This window comes from Periplaneta americana, chromosome 8 (genome assembly GCF_040183065.1).
Source record: "Periplaneta americana isolate PAMFEO1 chromosome 8, P.americana_PAMFEO1_priV1, whole genome shotgun sequence".
NCBI classification, from domain to species: domain Eukaryota; kingdom Metazoa; phylum Arthropoda; class Insecta; order Blattodea; family Blattidae; genus Periplaneta; species Periplaneta americana.
The window spans coordinates 4,509,466-4,529,059 of NC_091124.1; the positions used below are offsets into that span (position 1 = coordinate 4,509,466).

At 37.0% G+C, this 19,594-nt stretch overlaps 1 protein-coding gene across 1 annotated transcript in view; it reads left to right on the forward strand.

Moving 5' to 3' along the window:
* Positions 1 to 201: 201 nt before the first annotated feature.
* Positions 202 to 19,594, forward strand: part of LOC138704420 (poly [ADP-ribose] polymerase tankyrase-1-like) — a 30,670-nt gene continuing 11,277 nt past the window's right edge. Inside the window, exons 1-3 of the mRNA XM_069832277.1 lie at positions 202 to 337; positions 5,835 to 5,995; positions 7,999 to 8,280. Coding sequence (XP_069688378.1) covers positions 5,843 to 5,995; positions 7,999 to 8,280 — 435 coding nt within the window. The 5' untranslated portion in view covers positions 202 to 337; positions 5,835 to 5,842. The remainder of the gene's footprint in view (positions 338 to 5,834; positions 5,996 to 7,998; positions 8,281 to 19,594) is intronic.

Here is a 19,594-nt window from a genome sequence, read left to right on the forward strand (position 1 = left end):
TTAGAGAAAATAAAAATATCAAGCTTTTACATGTTGCCGTTAAACATCCGAAGAAAAGGTAATTTTCTAGAGAAAAAATCGGGAATGTTTATACTCACAAAACGAGAAAATTCTGATTAATCGGATGTATGGCTAAGCTAAATGTGTCAACATAATCAAAGTGAGCATTATGTGTACAGCATAATGGAGAGGAAAAGAAATGAACGCTGAGCATTGTGCAAAGAGCAAACATCCGTCTTACTAAGCTGCCTGACTTATCTGCTAAGCCACTCCTCTGAGCTTTAGAAGGAAAAAGACCGCAGTGCAAAACGCACGGCCAGCAGGACGACTCAGGGCGGTGAGTACAAACGTATTCTGCCTTCACAACGTCGCGAATACTCTCCCTTCTGAGTATCCAGGACTTCTTTAATTTTGCGATAGTTGCTGTACTGTGGAGAACATTCAAGGGGTAGCCCGGGGAAGATCTCTCTGCCTCCTCGGAGATTTTTTTATCTAAAAATCTAATTAACACAATTTTACATTTCAATCTGATATGACTTTTCAGTAACTAAAATTAATTCTATGTAAATATCAAGGTAGTTTTTATCTGGAAGATTATTGTTTGTGTGTGTGTGTTTTTTTTTTTTTTTTTTTTTGTTATTTTAGGGGATTTTAGGAAAGCCTACTTGGCGATATAATTAGCATAGTTGAGTCCGCTGGTCGATTAGATTAGTTATTAGTCATAAAGGAATCAAGGAAAATAAATCACTGGATTTGTTAGCCAAAGAATCATCAAACTCACTCCTTCTAATACTGATAAATTATTAGGCCTATCTGCAGTAATTGCACGAGAAATTATGCTAATAAGATGAAACCGCGAGCGCAATTTGATAAGATTATTCAAGGAATAAAATTAAATAACTTGAAAAACCATATTCTTTTGAGAAGATTAGCTCCGTACGTAGATGAAATTATTGGGGATCATCAGTGCGGTTTTAGGCGTAATAGATCGACTATCGATCAGATTTTTTGTATTCGACAGATAATGGAGAAAAAATGGGAGTATAAGGGTACAGTACATCAGTTATTCATAGATTTCAAAGAGACATATGACTCGGTTAAGAGGGAAATATTATATGATATTCTTATTGAATTTGGTATTCCCAAGAAACTAGTTCGATTAATTAAAATGTGTCTCAGTGAAACATACAGCAGAGTCCGTATAGGTCAGTTTCTATCTGATGCTTTTCCAATTCATTGCGGGCTAAAGCAGAGAGATGCACTATCACCTTTACTTTTTAACTTTGCTCTAGAGTATGCCATTAGGAAAGTTTAGGATAACAGGCAGGGATTGGAATTGAACGGGTTACATCAGCTTCTTGTCTTTGAGGATGACTTGAATATGTTAGGAGAAAATCCACAAACGATTAGGGAAAACACGGAAATTTTACTTGAAGCAAGTAAAGCGATCGGTTTGGAAGTAAATCCCGGAAAGACAAATTATATGATTATGTCTCGTGACCAGAATATTGTACGAAATGAAAATATAGAAATTGGAGATTTATCCTTCGAAGGGGTGGAAAAATTCAAATATCTTTGAGCAACAGTAACAAATATAAATGATACTCGGGAGGAAATTAAACACAGAATAAATATGGGAAATGCGTGTTACTATTCGGTTGAGAAGCTTTTATCATCTAGTCTGCTGTCAAAAACTCTGAAAGTTAGAATTTATAAAACAGTTATATTACCGGTTGTTCTTTATGGTTGTGAAATTTGGACTCTCACTCTGAGAGAGGAACATAGGTTAAGGGTGTTTGAGAATAAAGTGCTTAGGAAAATATTTGGGGCTAAGAGGGATGAAGTTACAGGAGAATGGAGAAAGTTACACAACGCAGAACTGCACGCATTGTATTCTTCACCTGACATAATTAGGAACATTAAATCCAGACGTTTAAATTGGGCAGGGCATGTAGCACGTATGGGCGAATCCAGAAATGCATATAGAGTGTTAGTTGGGAGACCGGAGGGAAAAAGACCTTTGGGGAGGCCGAGACGTAGATGGGAGGATAATATTAAAATGGATTTGAGGGAGGTGGGATATGATGATAGAGACTGGATTAATCTTGCACAGGATAGGGACCGATGGCGGTCTTATGTGAGGGCGGCAATGAACCTTCGGGTTCCTTAAAAGCCATTTGTAAGTAAAGTAAGTAAGTAAACTTGAAAAACCAAATTACTTACGTAAATGATAATTATTACTATAAAACACAGCAATAAGACATTATTATGTTTCCTTGTAATGAGGTTCAAAAACAAACTATCTATCACGGCTTACTGAATACTATTGCCAACTACTCAGAGCGGAAATACGAAACAACAATACTTAACCTCAAAATTAAGATAAGCTGAAATGTTACATTAGCAGAATAAAAACATGAAAGGTTTTTATGGGCATTTATTTATTAATTGCAGTTATAGTCATTGAATACGCAATTTTCAATGTTACATTTTGTCGACATTTCTTGATTTTCTGTGATTGACACAAGTATTGTACGAGGCGTGTTTTCAATCAAGGTATCAGATAAGATGCTTCCTTACAAACAGTCTTATCAAGAAACACAACTGTGATTGGTTGATTTTAAAGCGGTTCTGAAATCGCAAATTCATTCTATAAGTTGAATAGTCTATTGAAGACTTAATAGCGTTAAATATAACCCGGATCTGCCATGAAGATGAGAATTATCAAAAACATTTTACATTAGCGAATGCTACTAGACAAGAAATATCGCTGATTTATAACATTACATTAAATGTGCCCTTATCTCAAAAAATACTTGAACAAAATTAAACTACCAGAGTCTCCACTACGTGAAAGAGATTAAGCTGGTAACATTAATAACATCTTAGTAGAACGTACGCTACTTACGTACCAAAAGATAAGTTTCTAGAAACAACTAATAAAAACACAGGGTTATGATCTGTGGCATACAGTTTACATTATCTCCAATCAAGAACATAGCATTTGTAAAACTCTTAAAAATCATATAAAATTCATTGTAAAAAGAAATGATGTCAGTGTTGTAGCCTAATATAGACCAAGGATTAATTGTTGTTCGATTGTTGGTTTCGTAAACGAGGTGGAAATTCACATACTGAATATTCTGTCTCCCCTTCAGCTTCTGTTTTTGTTCACGTGATGGTGGAAAAGTGTAAAGTAAAGAATATCGTTTTTAATGTGTCGTATATGTAGATGTAGATATCAAAGTGTTGAAAATATTATGCATTTACAACGAACGCTAAAATATTGAGACTAAGAGCTTAAAAGTGATGGTATAGGTCTAGATGATTTATCACCGAGTAATAATAATAATAATAATAATAATAATAATAATAATAATAATAATAATAATAATAATAATAATAATAATAATAATAATAATAATAATAATAACAGACTAATATTATTATTTATTTATTTATTCTGTGTTTAATTTTTTCTCGAGTGCAATTTATATTTGTTACTGTTGCTCCAAGATATTTGAATTTTTCTACCTCTTCAAAGCATAAATGCAAAAGTTCTATATTTCCATTTCGTACTATGTTCTGGTCACGAGACATAATCTTATACTTTATCTTTTCAGGATTTACTTCCAAACCTATCTCTTTACTTGCTTCCAGTAAAATTCCCGTGTTTTCCCTAATCGTTTGTGGATTTTCTCCTAACATATTCACGTCATCCGCATAGACAAGCAGCTGATGTAACCCGTTCAATTCCAAACCCTCTCTGTTATCCTGGACTTTCCTAATGGCATACTCTAGAGCAAAGTTAAAAAGTAAAGGTGATAGTGCATCTCCTTGCTTTAGCCCGCAGTGAATTGGAAACGCATCTGACAGAAACTGGCCTATACGGACTCTGCTGTACGTTTCACTGAGACATATTTTAATTAATCGAACTATTTTCTTGGTAATATTAGATTCAATCAGAAATACAAATTCAATCAGAATATTATATAAAACTTCTCTCTTAACCGAGTCATACGCCTTTTTGAAATCTATGAATAACTATGTATTGTACCCTTACTCCCATTTTTTCTCCAATATCTGTCGAATACAAAAAAATCGATCTATAACCCCTAAAACCACAATGATGATCCCCAATAATTTCATCTACATACGGAATTAATCTTCTCAAAAGAATATTGGACAAAATTTTGTACGACGTCAGCAAAAGTGATATTCCTCGAACGTTACTACAGTTAGTCTTGTCCCTCTTCTTAAAATAGTTAGGCCTACATTTATGGACTCCTTCCATTGTTCTGGTACAATTTCCTTTTCCCAAATAGCAAGTACAAGCTTATAAATTTCGCTAGATAATGCGCTTCCACCCTCTTGTATTAGTTCTGCTGGAATTTGATCGATACCTGGAGACTTGTACTTTTTCAGATTATCTATAGCAATTTCGACTTCAGAAAGTGTGAGTTCGGGTATAAATGACTCAGCAGTTTGTATTTGAATTTCGATCCGATCATTTCTATTTAGCCTATGTACATTTAGTAGTACTTCTCATACCACGTCCGTTAATAAATAAAATCCTACTATAGTTAACTTGTCTTTGATCTCACAACCAGCATCTGCATCAAACCCCTTACTGTCCAACACGAATCCACGTACTTAAAGTCCTGTGGGTGTGTTATCGACACATCCTACCTTACTTACTTACTAACTGGCTTTTAAGGAATCCGGAGGTTCATTGCCGCCCTCACATAAGCCCGCCATTGGTCCCTATCCTGAGCAAGATTAATCCAGTCTCTATCATCATATCCCACCTCCCTCAAATCCATTTTAATATTATCTTCCCATCTACGTCTCGGCCTCCCCAAAGGTCTTTTCCCCTGTGGCCTCCCAACTAACACTCTATATGCATTTCTGGATTCGCCCATACGTGCTACATGCCCTGCCCATCTCAAACGTCTGGATTTAATGTTCCTAATTATGTCAGGTGAAGAATACAATGCGTGCAGATTTGTGTTGTGTAACTTTCTCCATTCTCCTGTAACTTCATCCCTCTTAACCCCAAATATTTTCCTAAGCACCTTATTCTCAAACACCTTTAACCTCTGTTCCTCTCTCAAAGTGAGAGTCCAAGTTTCACAACCGTAAAGAACAACCGGTAATGTAACTGTTTTATAAATTCTAACTTTCAGATTTTTTGACAGCAGACTGGATGATAAAAGCTTCTCAACCGAATAATAACACGCATTTCCCATATTTATTCTGCGTTTAATTTCCTCCCGAGTATCATTTATATTTGTTACTGTTGCTCCCAGATATTTGAATTTTTCCACCTCTTCGAAGGATAAATCTCCAATTTTTATATTTCAATTTCGTACAATATTCTCGTCACGAGACATAATCATATACTTTGTCTTTTCGGGATTTACTTCCAACCCTATCTCTTTACTTGCTTCAAGTAGAATTTCCGCGTTTTCCCTAATCGTTTGTGGATTTTCTCCTAACATATTCACGTCATCCGCATAGACATGCAGCTGATGTAACCCGGACACAGCCTACCCCGTTTCTTTTATTTTAAGTTTTATGTAAGACATTTTACATCTATTGTATACAATTTCTATGTCAAATATAGCAGCTATTTTGCAAGTTGATCCGCTTTTTTGTTTCCTGTGAATCCATTAAGCCCATGAATACAGGACAGACAGACATAGGAGTGGTTTTGAACTCCTAGTCTTATAGAAACAGCAGTTGGGTTTAGAATGTATGGCATTTATTCGCCGTGTAGCTATAATGTCTGGGTAAAAGAATAATATACTGAAGTTTGAACTTGGTGGTTACAGAGATATCAATGGCGTGCGGACAGTTGTGGCTGCTTCTTACGATCTGCATCTGCGCGAGGGCAACCAGCGAGTGCGAGAAGGACTTGTCTCAGCTGGAGAAAGAGCTGCTGAGCAAAACAAAGCTAGTCCGGGAGCATGAGGAAATAGCGGGGAGGTGCCAGGTGAGTGCATCACAAGGACCCGAGAACAGCTGTGGCCCCACAAATTGAGAGCAATTAAGCTAAAGGATTTTTGTTGTAAATCTGAAATGTAGGCCTAATAATTTAGTACTATCTGTCTGTGTACAGCGAATTCTACTGAACATCTGACATACTTTGCTTTATAAACTTCGTCCTGTCCTCTTAATTTCAAGTCCACACCTGTGGAGTAACTGTCAGCGCGTCTGGCTGCGAAACAAGGTGCGCGGGTTCGAATCCCGGGTGGGGCAAGTTATCTGGTTGAGGTTTTACCGGGGTTTTCCCTCAACCCAATACGACCAATGCTGGGTAAATTTCGGTGTTGGATCCCGGACTCATTTCACCAGCATTATCACCTTCATATCATTCAGACGCTAAATAACCTAGATGTTGATACAACGTCGTAAAATAATCCAATAAAATTTTAATTTTAATCTTCAATTATTGCTCCTTAACTCCTATGCCTAAATATTTGAAACACTCTGTCTGTTCACTTATTTTTATAATTTGCATCGGAGGGAATTTTCTACTTATTGTCATGGTTACTTTTTTATTTTTAAAGATGATATTTTCATATTACATTTTTGACTACATGTGACAAAATTATAAAATAACTAGTGGCTTGTCCAGCAAATGCAGCAAACTAAGTTCATTAGACGTTCAAATAAAAATTTTTCAGATTTATTTTCAATGAAGATTACCAGACATTTTGAAAGTTATTTGCTTTCATAATAATTAAACATAATCCCTCTGAATATTTTTTATGCCATGTACTTTTTCTTGAAACTATCCATCTTTAGTTTTTGAGTTTCAACGCGAAAACGCAAGTAACAATGTCAGGATGATCAGTGGGTTTTTTCATGTGGGAGTAAAGCGGTAGTTATTTCAGGGTATTGTGAATTCTAGGTCAAAGTTCAGAAAATATAAGGTTTGCTATGCTTTCGAACAATAGACATAGCATCTTGGTATAGCTGCTGCATGTTTCGTGAACTACCTTGAAATGCAGAGGGTAAAATCATTTTATCCTGCTAAGAGATCTTGCTGAAACGATAGGGAGACTACAAAATCTTGTGGGCTTCTTATTTTATCAGTAAGTAATACCTTTTGGTCTTTCCTTAGGAACTGTGATTTTGCGCTCTTTGCAGCCAATATTAAACAGAATCAAGCCTATAAATATGTACACCACATTAAATATATGAAAAACCCAACCTCATTTGATTAATAACTATAAAAATATTTTATTTTTAATAATAATATTATTATCTAACGCAAGTTTTGTAGTTTTCAGTAACATATATGTAGTCTATAGCCACCACTCATTAAATTATAGAAATTAAGATCTAATTTAAGATATTCTCTACATGTACTTATATAACCCCAAAATGTTTCACTTTCATATCATCAGTATACCATTAATATGTAAATTAATAAAAAATAGTCACATCATGGCATTAAGTATAATAATATTTCATTTCTAATAATAATAACGTCATCAAACCACCTCAAGTTTTGTAGTTTTTAATATCCAATGTACTCAGAAAATCACACATCACAGAATTATTTTAGCAAGTCTTGAAGCTTTTACTAACCAATTGAATTTCAGCTCTAGCAATCCTGCATATCATGGCCTTCGTGTAATATTGTTTATTGTAGTGTGTGTGATTTGTTTTATTCTGAAAAGCAATTAGTTCTCAAAACTGACAACAGATGGATTTAGGAAAATAGGAAAATTATGCACGAAAATTTACATTTCACTGAAAACTACTATTTTTTTGACAATTTTTGGATGCCGAGCTAGAAAATGAGGGATCAGTCATTAAAATCCGTTCAGCCGTTTTCCCGTAATTTCCATTACCAGTTCAAATTATATATAGATGTTTGTAAATTATGACCTCTGTCAGAGATGAGCACATAGGTTCAGCTTGTTCTACTTCATTGTTGTGGTGTTCGGTAGTCACCCAGAAGTGTTGTGCTTGGTTTAATTTCAGAAAAGTCTAGCATTCCTGAAGGTTGACTCTGACAGAGAGTTGGCGAAAATGAAGAAGCAGCTGGAAATGCAAGAGTCTAGCATTGCTAAGGTGTCAGAGCTGGAGCGCTCGAACGAACTCCTGCAGGATGAACTGCGTGTCAGTAAGGAGGTCCTGAGGAGCAAAGAGGAAGTGCTGAAGAAACTGGAGGACGCGAACAGGACGCTCACAGGACAGGTTCACCTGCTGACTCACAAGATAAACAGTTGCGAAACGCGGGTCCGTCCTACTGCTCCTCCATATGTGAGTACTGCATGCGTTTGCGTACTGAATGTGCGTGCAATTGTAGAAAAGATGCCAGTAAGGGTGCTTTAATAAAGTAACAAAGTCCTGTTTCCTGTTAGAGCTTGAATATCACGTAGACAGGACCGCCAACCGAACCATCGGTGGAGCAAAGGAGAGCAGCTCTTGCTCACGAAATACTGCTGGCAGCTGTGCAGTGCAGGATAGTTCGTTTTCATCTTGGTCAATGTCTTTCCACGTCACACGGTGTTACTGGGGCGCATCTGCATATAGCTTCTTCCACAGACGGAGACAAATCTTCCCGTAAGCTGGCGAATTTTACGTCCAGAGCGTCTGGATTTTAACGTAAATATGCCTATGCGAAAGGAGATTCGATAAATAAAAACAATGCTTAATAGTAATGAAGTAAGAGAGAAATTTTAGATGATATTCTTATTGAATTTGGTATTCCCAAGAAGTATGCCATTAGGAAAGTCCAGGATAACAGAGAGGGTTTGGAATTGAACGGGTTACATCAGCTGCTTGTCTATGCGGATGACGTGAATACGTTTAGGAGAAAATCCACAAACGATTTGGGAAAACACCGGAATTTTACTTGAAGCAAGTAAAGAGATAGGTTTGGAAGTAAATCCCGAAAAGACAAAGTATATGATTATGTCTCGTGACGAGAAAATTGTACGAAATGGAAATATAAAAATTGGAGATTTATATTTTGAAGAGGTGGAGAAGTTCAAATATCTTGGAGCAACAGTAACAAATATAAATGATACTCGGGAGGAAATTAAACACAGAATAAATATGGGAAATGCCTGTTATTATTCGGTTGAGAAGCTCTTATCATCCAGTCTGCTGTCAAAAAAATCTGAAAGTTAGAATTTATAAAACAGTTATATTACCGGTTGTTCTTTATGGTTGTGAAACTTGGACTCTCACTTTGAGAGAGGAACATAGGTTAAGGGTGTTTGAGAATAAGATGCTTAGGAAAATATTTGGGGCTAAGAGGGATGAGGTTACAGGAGAATGGAGAAAGTTACACAACACAGAACTGCACGCATTGTATTCTTCACCTGACATAATTAGGAACATTAAATCCAGACGTTTGAGATGGGCAGGGCATGTAGCACGTATGGGCGAATCCACAAATGCATATAGAGTGTTAGTTGAGAGGCCGGAGGGAGAAAAGACCTTTAGGGAGGCCGAGGGGTAGATGGGAAGATAATATTAAATTGGATTTGAGGGAGGTGGGATATGATGATAGGGACTGGATTAATCTTGCTCAGGATAGGGACCAATGGCGGGCTTATGTGAGGGCGGCAGTGAACTTCCGGGTTCCTTAAAAGCCAGTAAGTAAGTAAGGAAGTAAATAAGTTTAATAGTAATGAACTTGTAAACTCACAGCTCATACAGGTAACTTTCCAGCATGAACTAGCCCCTAATGGCTACCGTCGGACCCGATGCTTGCGGGTTCAGACTCGGCCGGGTGCGGTGAATTTCAAAGGACGGCGAAGCTCTTATATTTTGGCATAGTTTCCTCTAGGAGGCTGGGAAGTCTGTGTTGCAGCCAGATTTTCGGCACGTAAGGAACTAGACAGGGAAGTGGAGCTTTGCGTTTCCCCACAGAGCCGGATGTGGGCGCCCTGTCGTCTGCTTATCTTAGGCTTCAGCTTTGAAACAAACTAGCGTACGGCCAGCAACGGGCAGGAACAAAAATTCTGCCAGGTTTATAGTTACTTCCGTGCTCACCTCTAGGTACGCGGGTGTGATCCCACATCTTCCATTGCCGGTAGAGGTGAACTAGAGGGAGGGATTGAGAAGTCGCGTTCTACAAGTACTTTTTTTTATTGGGTTATTTTACGATGCTGTATCAACATCTAGGTTATTCAGCGTCTGAATGATATGAAGGTGATAATGCCGGTGAAATGAGTCCGGGGTCCAGCACCGAAAGTTACCCAGCATTTTCTCGTATTGGGTTGAGGGAAAACCCCGGAAAAAACCTCAACCAGGTAACTTGTCCCGACCGGGATTCGAACCCGGGCCACCTAGTTTCGCAGCCAGACGCGCTGACCGTTACTCCACAGATGTGGACTCTACAAGTACTAAATGTACTATATTTGCCGACCGCTGTAGGCCTATTTTTTTCGTAAAAGCAAAAATCGTTAAATTTAGATATTTTAATATTAAATTACATGGGAAAATGACAGAGGACAGGAAATAATTTCGTAATACTGAATGTTTTTTTTTATTCTGACGTTTCTTACAACAACATTTTACTTCGGACTATGTATCGTAAGACCTCCCTGTGTTAAATTTCAACGTACCTCGTTTACATGTTTCGACCTATTTATGGGTCATCTTCAGAAATGGTCGTTGTTGGTCTTGGCGCCACTTGTTCTGTTTCCTGTGAGGGTGTGTTCGTATGGTATAATGTAGAGTCAAAGAATGTGTGTGTTCTGAAATTGAGTTGTGTGTTGAGAATTTCGTTGGGGTGTGTTTTCGTGTGTCTGTATATTTCATATTGTTCTAGTGTGTTGAGTTTCTGGCTTTTTGGTTGGATGTGCAGTATTTCCATGTCTGTGTTGATGTCTCTGTAGATGTGGTTAGCATTTTGTGATGTGTTCTGCATATGTGAAGGTGTTTTGTAGTTTTGTTATGGCTGTGATGTGTTCTTTGTAATGTGTTTGAAACGATCTGCCTGTCTGTCCTATGTAGAAGTTGTTGCAGGTGTTGCATTTCAGTTTGTATACGCCTGTGTGGTTGTATTTGTTTGTGTGTTGAGATGTTTTTGTAGAGTGTTATTTGTTCTGATGCGATGTTGTAATTTAATTTCTTGAATGAGGTTGCAATTTTATGTGTGTTTTTGTTTTCGTATGTTAGTGTGATGTATTTTTTGTGTTCTTGTGTTTGTGTTGTATTCTTCTGTTTTTTGTGGTTTTGTTTTGTCTTACGTATTATGTTTTCTATTATGTTGGAGTTGTATCCGTTTTCTTGTGCTATGTATTTCATTGTGTTCAGCTCTTCGTTGTAATCCTGTTGGTTCATTGGTATGTTGAGTAGTCTGTGTACCATTGTTCGGAAAGCAGCTTGTTTGTGTATATGTGTTGTTGTTGGTTTTCTGTATACTTTGAATGTGTGTTTGTTGTCTACTTTTGTTATTGTGATGTCTAGAAAATTTATGGATTTGTTGTTTTCAATTTCTAATGTGTAGTAATATAAATATATTCTTACGTCATAATTAGTAACCAAGCAACAATAAACTGTTATGGACAAAATGCATTGAAACGGAAAGACAATTCTCAATATACGCTGTAGCTGTCTGTAACGCTGTGTTATTTTAAAACTCTTGCCTGTCTTCATGAAGTAACGAAGACGCAGCTTTGACACGTGAGGCTCACGACAGGAAGAACTTGGCTGTGAGATCAAACTGCTCATGCGCGGACTTGGATAACAAAAAGACCTAAACTAAACAAACCTAACCTTCGTATATGCAAGATGTGTAACCGGAGTACAAAGGGAACTTTTTGATTTGATCTGGATTGCGCACGTGAAAATAAATCCAGCTAGGGATCACGTTGGCACTGCATGAGAAGTCCGCGCATGCGCAGTTTGATCTCACAGCCAAGTTTCTTCCTGTCGTGAGCCCCTCCTGCTTGGACACTTTCTTCTACTTGATGAGTCAGGGGATATCAAAGGATGACTCGGAAGGATAGCAGAAGGTCAAGCTCTCTTATCAACTGTCTTGTGGTGATGTGATGATTCAGTTTGTTTCCTTGGAGGAAAAAAAGGCAGGATACAGACGGATAGGGAAGTAACGCAGGCATAACCTAATGAACATAATTGAAGGGTTTTTCGAAGAAAAAAAAAACCATAGTCCAAAAACATAAATTTTCAGGAGAAATAAAAAATTTTCTGGCATGGGTGTTGTTAACACTTCAAGTATGAAATTAATCATGCCATTTCTTAAGGCGTTGTAGAAACTTGGGACAGCTGAAGTACATTTATAACTAAAATTGTCTCATAGAAATGCATGTGTAAATGCAGGTAACTGTGGACAACAGAATAGAATATTTTATTTTCGCAGACAGAGTTGAGGCCATAAGGCCTTCTCTTCCACTCAACCAGCCTTAATCGATACGATAGTGACATACATATTTAAATACGAATATTTAAAATAGACTAAAGATTCTCCAGCAATATTCTTCAGTTAAATTTTAACGACTAGTAAGTACATGTTTACCTTAATTTGAGATAAAGCCTATACGAAAAGATAATAACTTGATTTATGAGCTAATTCAGTCTATAAGCAATATAGGGTTAGTTAAAAGTCCCGCACCACCTAAATAACTTTTCAACCATCTGGTTCAGTGACATGAAACTTGGTATGTGGGGATAACCATATGCTAAGAACTCAATAATGGTATTACAGAGTTTTTTCTACTTCCGGTTTAACCGGAAGTAACTCCAACTCTCTTACTTTAAATGGAACACCCTATATATATATATATATATATATATATATATATATATTTAATAAAGCTCATTAAGAGCTTTTCAAAAAGTACCCACACTTGATACTTCTGTACAAATTTAGTGTTGATAAATAAAAATGGAAGTGGTGCAAGATATTCCTAAAGCCTGGTTAAATCATTCCTTAAATGGTTTCTATGATCGAGTGACACATTGTAAAGCAGCTGAGGGCTACCAATTTGAACACATAATTTAGAAGGTGAGCTAGCTTTGTTTTGTTTTTGTTAAGGAAGGAGTATTTTATTATTTTAATATTCGATACACTTTTCTGTTTTCTTGATTTAGCAACACTGAATTTGTACAGAAGTATCGAGTGTGGGTACTTTTTGGAAAGCTCTTAATGAACACTATTCAAAAATAAAAAAAATATATTGGATGTTCCATTTAAAATAAGAGAGTTGGAGTTACTTCCGGTTAAGCCGGAAGTAGAAAAAACTCGGTAATACCATTATTGAGTTCTTAGTATATGGTTATCCTCACATACCAAGTTTCATTTCACTGAACCGTATGCTTCAAAAGTTATTTAGGTGGAGCGGGACTTTTAACTAACCTGCATAAAGAATTATAATTAAGTTGAGATAGCTATGGTGGTTTTAAGAAAAAAATACTCTGTTGTGACTGAAGTGTGCCTCTCCTTTAATCTTCTTTTTCTTTATTATATCCTGTTTCTTCTCCTTTCGTTGTTTTCGTCTCTTCCATGGGGTTACTTCTGCACTTAAAGATGACTTCATAACTAATGCAACAATTCACGTGTTGAAGTATTTTTCACTGAGGTAGCATTTGCCGCGTACGTAACAAGCAGGACTGCCAATCTACTACAGTTTAAAATTGTATGGATTAATGTTTCAAGATGATATGAATGGGATATTTGTAAATGCTACCATCATCCTGGACAATGACTTTTCACAAAAAAGAAAGTCTTTGGACTACGGTTGTTTTATGAAAATCCCCGACAATTTCCACTCCTATAAGGCCCGTAACACACTTGAAGAGTTTTCGCCAGCGAGAAATGTGTTGCGAGAAAATTAAAAAATTGATAACATGGATTCAAATGGACGTCCACACACTGGAAGAGATTCTCGTTCGAGGCAAAAACCTCGCGCGAGTTTCTCGCTGGAATCGGTAGCTCAGCGATTTTCTTGACACATTTATCAAAGATGTTTGACATTTATACTCTTTATGACGATTGGATGTAGAAAAACATATCACAGGTGGCGATGAATTGTATTGTTTTTATTTGAAAATGAGGAAAGATGGCTGATAATTGCAGTCAAAAACTTATCGAACTTGTACGATGTCACCCGTAGGCCTATTTATATGATACACGGGATGAAAACTATAAAAACACGATACTTAAAGAAGAAATCTGGAGACAAATATCAGATATGAAAATAAATAGGGTTATATTTTATTTTGATGAGATTTAATAGTATTAATTAAACATTTGAAATAATGTATCTACATATCTTAACAGTTTACATAATTTTAATCAGAACATAGCAAAGAATTCTCTATCATATAATGAATGGCAAAAAACTGAGGTCCATTCAACCTGAAATAACGCCTAACGTATCATCATTCAAATCGAAACCAGTGTCCAAAACTCGCCCTTATTTTCGTAAGATACAATGTGATTTTCAGATAATTCTGGCTTTAATTTTAGGCCTACTTTTTATTTTCATTAACAAAATATGTTCATGTAACGCCATTTCCTCATCACCTGAATACTCAGACTCAACATAGCGTTCGTACGTAATTTGTAAAGTACGACAATATACTTACAGGATATATATTTAAGTACGACAATATACTTACAGGTTATATATTTAAGTACGACAATATACTTACAGGTTATATATTTAAGTACGACAATATACGTAAATACATAACCTGTAATATTTCCCCCAACGAGTGATTACTATAATCAGAAAAATGCTTTCTGCATGAAGGCAGTGCATAGCTGATCATAGCGAGGTGTGATCTGTGATAGCGAGAACTCGCCAAGTGTGTGGAGGAAGGCTCTTCGCCTCTTTCTCGCAACACATTTCTCGCTGGCGAAAACTCTGCAAGTGTGTTACGGGCCTAGCATAGGCCTACGGTGTTTTTTATTCCCCAACAACTAATTCGGTAGATGGCCACTACAATGCGCTCACCACATGCTTAATATCACAAATTTGCATTTTTTTTAACTATGGTTCTTTTTTTAAAAAAAACCTTGAATTTGTGTTTTGCTTGTTGTGGAAGGGAGGCAGATAGTGGCGGGTGGTAGAAAGGAAATCTCTGGGAATCATTTTAAACGTTTCTCTTGTTTTCGCTTTCCCAGGAGACTTATTTCAGTGCCGGAGTTGGGATATTATAATAACTTACGACGCCTGCTCAGGTGCGCCAGGCAACACGCAATACAAGGTCGATTTGGCGCATCTCGCCAGCTCAGTCACTGAACATGGCGTTGTCAAGACAACGGTCACTGCCACCGTATATTACTTTGAAATTACTTAAATTAACGCATGAGTACGTTTTATGCATGCATTGAAATAATTGATAAACACAATTAGCGAGGACGCACGTTATGCTAACTGGGGAACGCACGGACTACAGGGCTCCAAAAAATACACATTATGCAATTCATAGAGTGTTTCAGAAATAAGCACAGAATTTTTATAGAAATGTTATGTTTTATTTAACGACGCTCGCAACTGCAGAGGTTATATCAGCGTCGCCGGATGTGCCGGAATTTTGTCCCGCAGGAGTTCTTTTACATGTCAGTAAATCTACTGACATGAGCCTGTCGCATTTAAGCACACTTAATTGCCATCAACCTGGACCGGGATCGAACCCGCAACCTTGGGCACAGAAGGCCAGAGCTATACCAACTCGCCAACCAGGTCGACTATTTTTATAGATGGTAGGTTGGAAATACATGGGTCATATTGGGAGAATAGGAGAGGTAGGCGCTACGGGCGTAGCTCAGTTGGCTAAGACGCTTGCCTGCCGATCCTGAATTGCGCTCGGGCACGGATTCGATTCCCGCTTGAGATGATTATCTGGTTAGATTTTTTTCGAGGTTTCCCCAACCGTAAGGCAAATGTTAGGTAATCTATAACGAATCCTCGGCCTCATCTCACTATCACCAATCCCATCAACGCTAAATTAGTATTTTTAGTATTTATTTATTTAACCTGGTAGAGATAAGGCCATCAGGCCTTTTCTGCCCCTCTACCAGGGGATTACAACTATAATATGAAGAATAAAATTACAATTAATATTAAATTTATAATTACAATTACAATAAAAATTAAAGTACCACACGATTACCTGATTAATGAAAGCTAGACATTTATCATAGAAGTTAAGAGCAAAAAATATTTTTGTATTTGCTGAATTTCAAATTAAATCTAGAATAACAAAATTCTATAGTGATGAAATTACCGGATATTGAGATATTTTGTGATAGATAAAGAGAACTATTTACAAGAAGCCATGTCTGAACGAGTCTCAATTACTGACCAAGTGCCTAGTAAGTTTGCGTTTGAATTCAATTTTATTTCGACAGTCCCTGATGCTAGCAGGTAACGAATTCCAGAGTCTTGGCAGGGCTATTGTGAAAGAGGATGAGTATGAGGAGGTGCGATGGGATGGTATTGTTAGTATTGTTTCATGGCGAGAGCGTGTGTTCAGATTGTGGTGGGAAGAAAGGTAAGTGAAGCGAGACGACAGGTACGAAGGAATAGAAGAGTTCAAGATTTCGAGGAGGAGAAGGAGAAGTGAATGTAAATTTCTTTTCTTAGCCTATCTAGTTTAAGCCAACCTCTTAGTTGATACAGCGTCGTTAAATAACCAAGTAAAAAAAGGTGGAAAAGAGGAAATATTGGAGAATTCTGGGTTGCTGGGTTTGCAGTGACAGACCTGCCTTTGAGCAGAACACTGAATGAATAATAGGTTGAGTCTACGCAATCGTTTTAAGGGAAGAGGATGGTTTTTTTGGTGAAAATGAGTAAATTTTCAAAAAATAATAATTTTTCCTTAAAATACTCTGTGTTATGTGTAGAATGCATTGTATAATATTTTGTGGGTATTTGTGCCCTTATCGGTTGTTGAGACGCCATTTTTAAACTTCCTGCGCTCTGGATTTTTAAATCACACCGCCCTTTGTTTGTTGTTTCCGGAACTTCATTTTTTTTTTTCAAAACCAAATTTTTCTTTAAAATACTCTGTGATGTGTGTGGAATACATTGTATAACATTTTGTGGGTATCTGTGCCCTTATTGGATGTTGAGACGCCATTTTTAAAGTTCCTGCGCTCTGGATTATTAAATCACACCCCCTTTGATTGCTGTTTCTGGAGCTTTATTTTTTTTGCTACATAGCCAGACAAAAATCGATATAATTTTTGAACTATTAAAGATATATGTATGAAATTTAGACTACACATTCTCTAGACTACTAGGACAGTTTTCTCTGTAACGGAATTTCCCTAATTGATTTCATTTTAAAAATAAGTCTCTTTGTTGCAAGAAAGAAAATAAAAAAAAATGTTATTAAATTTTAATTGTTTATTTTACAAATGTAGGAACTAATATCAAAATTCTGTTACAGACAGTTTGTAGAGCGTGCTTTTGCAAATAAATTGTAACATTGTGTTTGAATTTATCTTTAAAAATGGCTTAGATATATCGAGTTTAGTAAAATCCTGCATTGGGTACATTTTTTTTTTCAAATCTGGCTCCCAAATAATTTATTCAAAATATTTATATTTTGTTGAGTTGCTATAGCCGTGAGCTCTCTACATACAAAAAATTAATATTTTACACCAAATAGGAAAAAAGTTTTAAAAATTACCATCCTCTCCCCTTAAGGATAGGAACACGTGACGTCAATGCCTAACGTGTAGGATTCGCAGCCGGTGTGCCGTGGTTTGTGGCTGGAAGAGGGAATTCTAAAAATACTGGAGTGGTACGATGTCCAGAGAAGGGAAGACAGTGGAAGTGAAAATCAGTTTGTCTTGAAATTCACTAGAAAGCACCTCACAGCAGGTGATCAAAGCGTCCGCCATTATCTTGATTATTTAGCCCAAAATATCGAACTGCTGACTCTTACACACTGGAGAGTATTTCTTGTGTTTGCTCTCCGCCAGCACCTGCAGCGGAGTGCTTGCGGGTTCTGATACACGAGAAATAAAAGTCAAGTGGCGTGACATCACACAAACCTCTGCCGAGTAAAGGCTCATTCACAATGAAAATTAAACATAACGTAAGCGTTAACTTAACGTTACAGTAAAAATCAAGAAGTCATACCATCATTCACGATGGGAACATAAACACAACAGCAAACATATTTGGTAACCATGGAAACATAACAACGACGCCATTTCCTCATATTCTGTGGTATACTTCAGCGCTCCACGATTGTGTTCTGTTTGCAAATCACGTAAGCATTAAGCATGAAAGTTTGGAGTTTGCAAACTTTCATGTCAACGTCTTTACTTGGCTCGAAAACATGACGGCCTCTGTTCTTGGAATTGGTAATCCCTCATAAACCCCCATCCTCTACTCAACCCCTAGCAGCGTGGCAGAAATACAACAGATCCCAGCATTGCCAAATCTAGCAGTCATTGCCTCTATACCTGTTCGGTTTCACCCGTTCTCAGTGTCGTTTTAGACATTTTTCGACGTGTTGTTTTATACCGTTGTGCGCTTCAATATGTCTAATTTATTCTGGCCATGATTAAAGAGTGTTGGAGCAGTCAGGCCTCCTGATTCACCTGAAGATCATGACAAGAACAAATAACACCGTCGAAGAAAACAGAATATGTTATTTGCAGAGAAGCGTAGATAAGAAAACGAAGTGTTAAATTTATGTCTAACGTTAAAAATTCTATCCATAGAGTAATCGAAAGTTGAGGCAGTTTGATAAGTACAAATCTTAATCACTTAACATCGGACGCAAAAGGCGGAATTGGTAAAAAATATATATATATATATATATATATATATATATATATATATGGGACATAGAAATTAAGAATTACGGTTCACCAACTGAAGAGAAAATAAATTAAAACAGAATTCGGTAAGATAGACGATTTTATACGTGATTTACTTCGTCGAACAGTATGTGAACAGTACTCGAAAGAGATATCGCCAACAGCAAATAAATTTGCGGAAATATTCTGGCCTGAATTGTACATTATGTTTAAGAATGCAGAAAAAATTTCATTCGATTCTATCCAGCACTTTCGGAATTACCAGGAAAAGGGTTTTAAGGAATACAGTTTGCGAAGAAGAAAAAAAAGCTCATGCCGTATTCCACGTAACAGCCATTATAGTCAATGCCGCACTTTACATTAAAAATCATAATTCCAGAACTAATACAGAGCCACTGGCGTAGCTCAGTTGGCTGAGCTGACTGCCGATCCGAAGTTACACTCGGGCGTGGGTTCAGTTCCCGCTTTGTCTGATTTAGCTGATTGGGTTTTTTCCGAGGTTTTTCTCAACAGTAAGGCGAATGTCAGGTAATCTATAGCGAATCCTCGGCCTTATCTCGTCAAATACCATTTTGCTATCACCAATCCCATCGATATTAAATAACCTAGTAATTGATACAGTGTCGTTAATAATGTTCATGTCAATGCTTATGTGAAACATTGTGAATGATCCCATTTGGTAGCCTGGGCGCAAACTTGTGTTTATGTTACGGTTATGTTTAATTTTCATTGTGAATGGGCCTTAACACAGCAGCCAGCTGATACGTTTACCAGTGCACACAAACGAAAGTGGACCTCCAAGTGCTG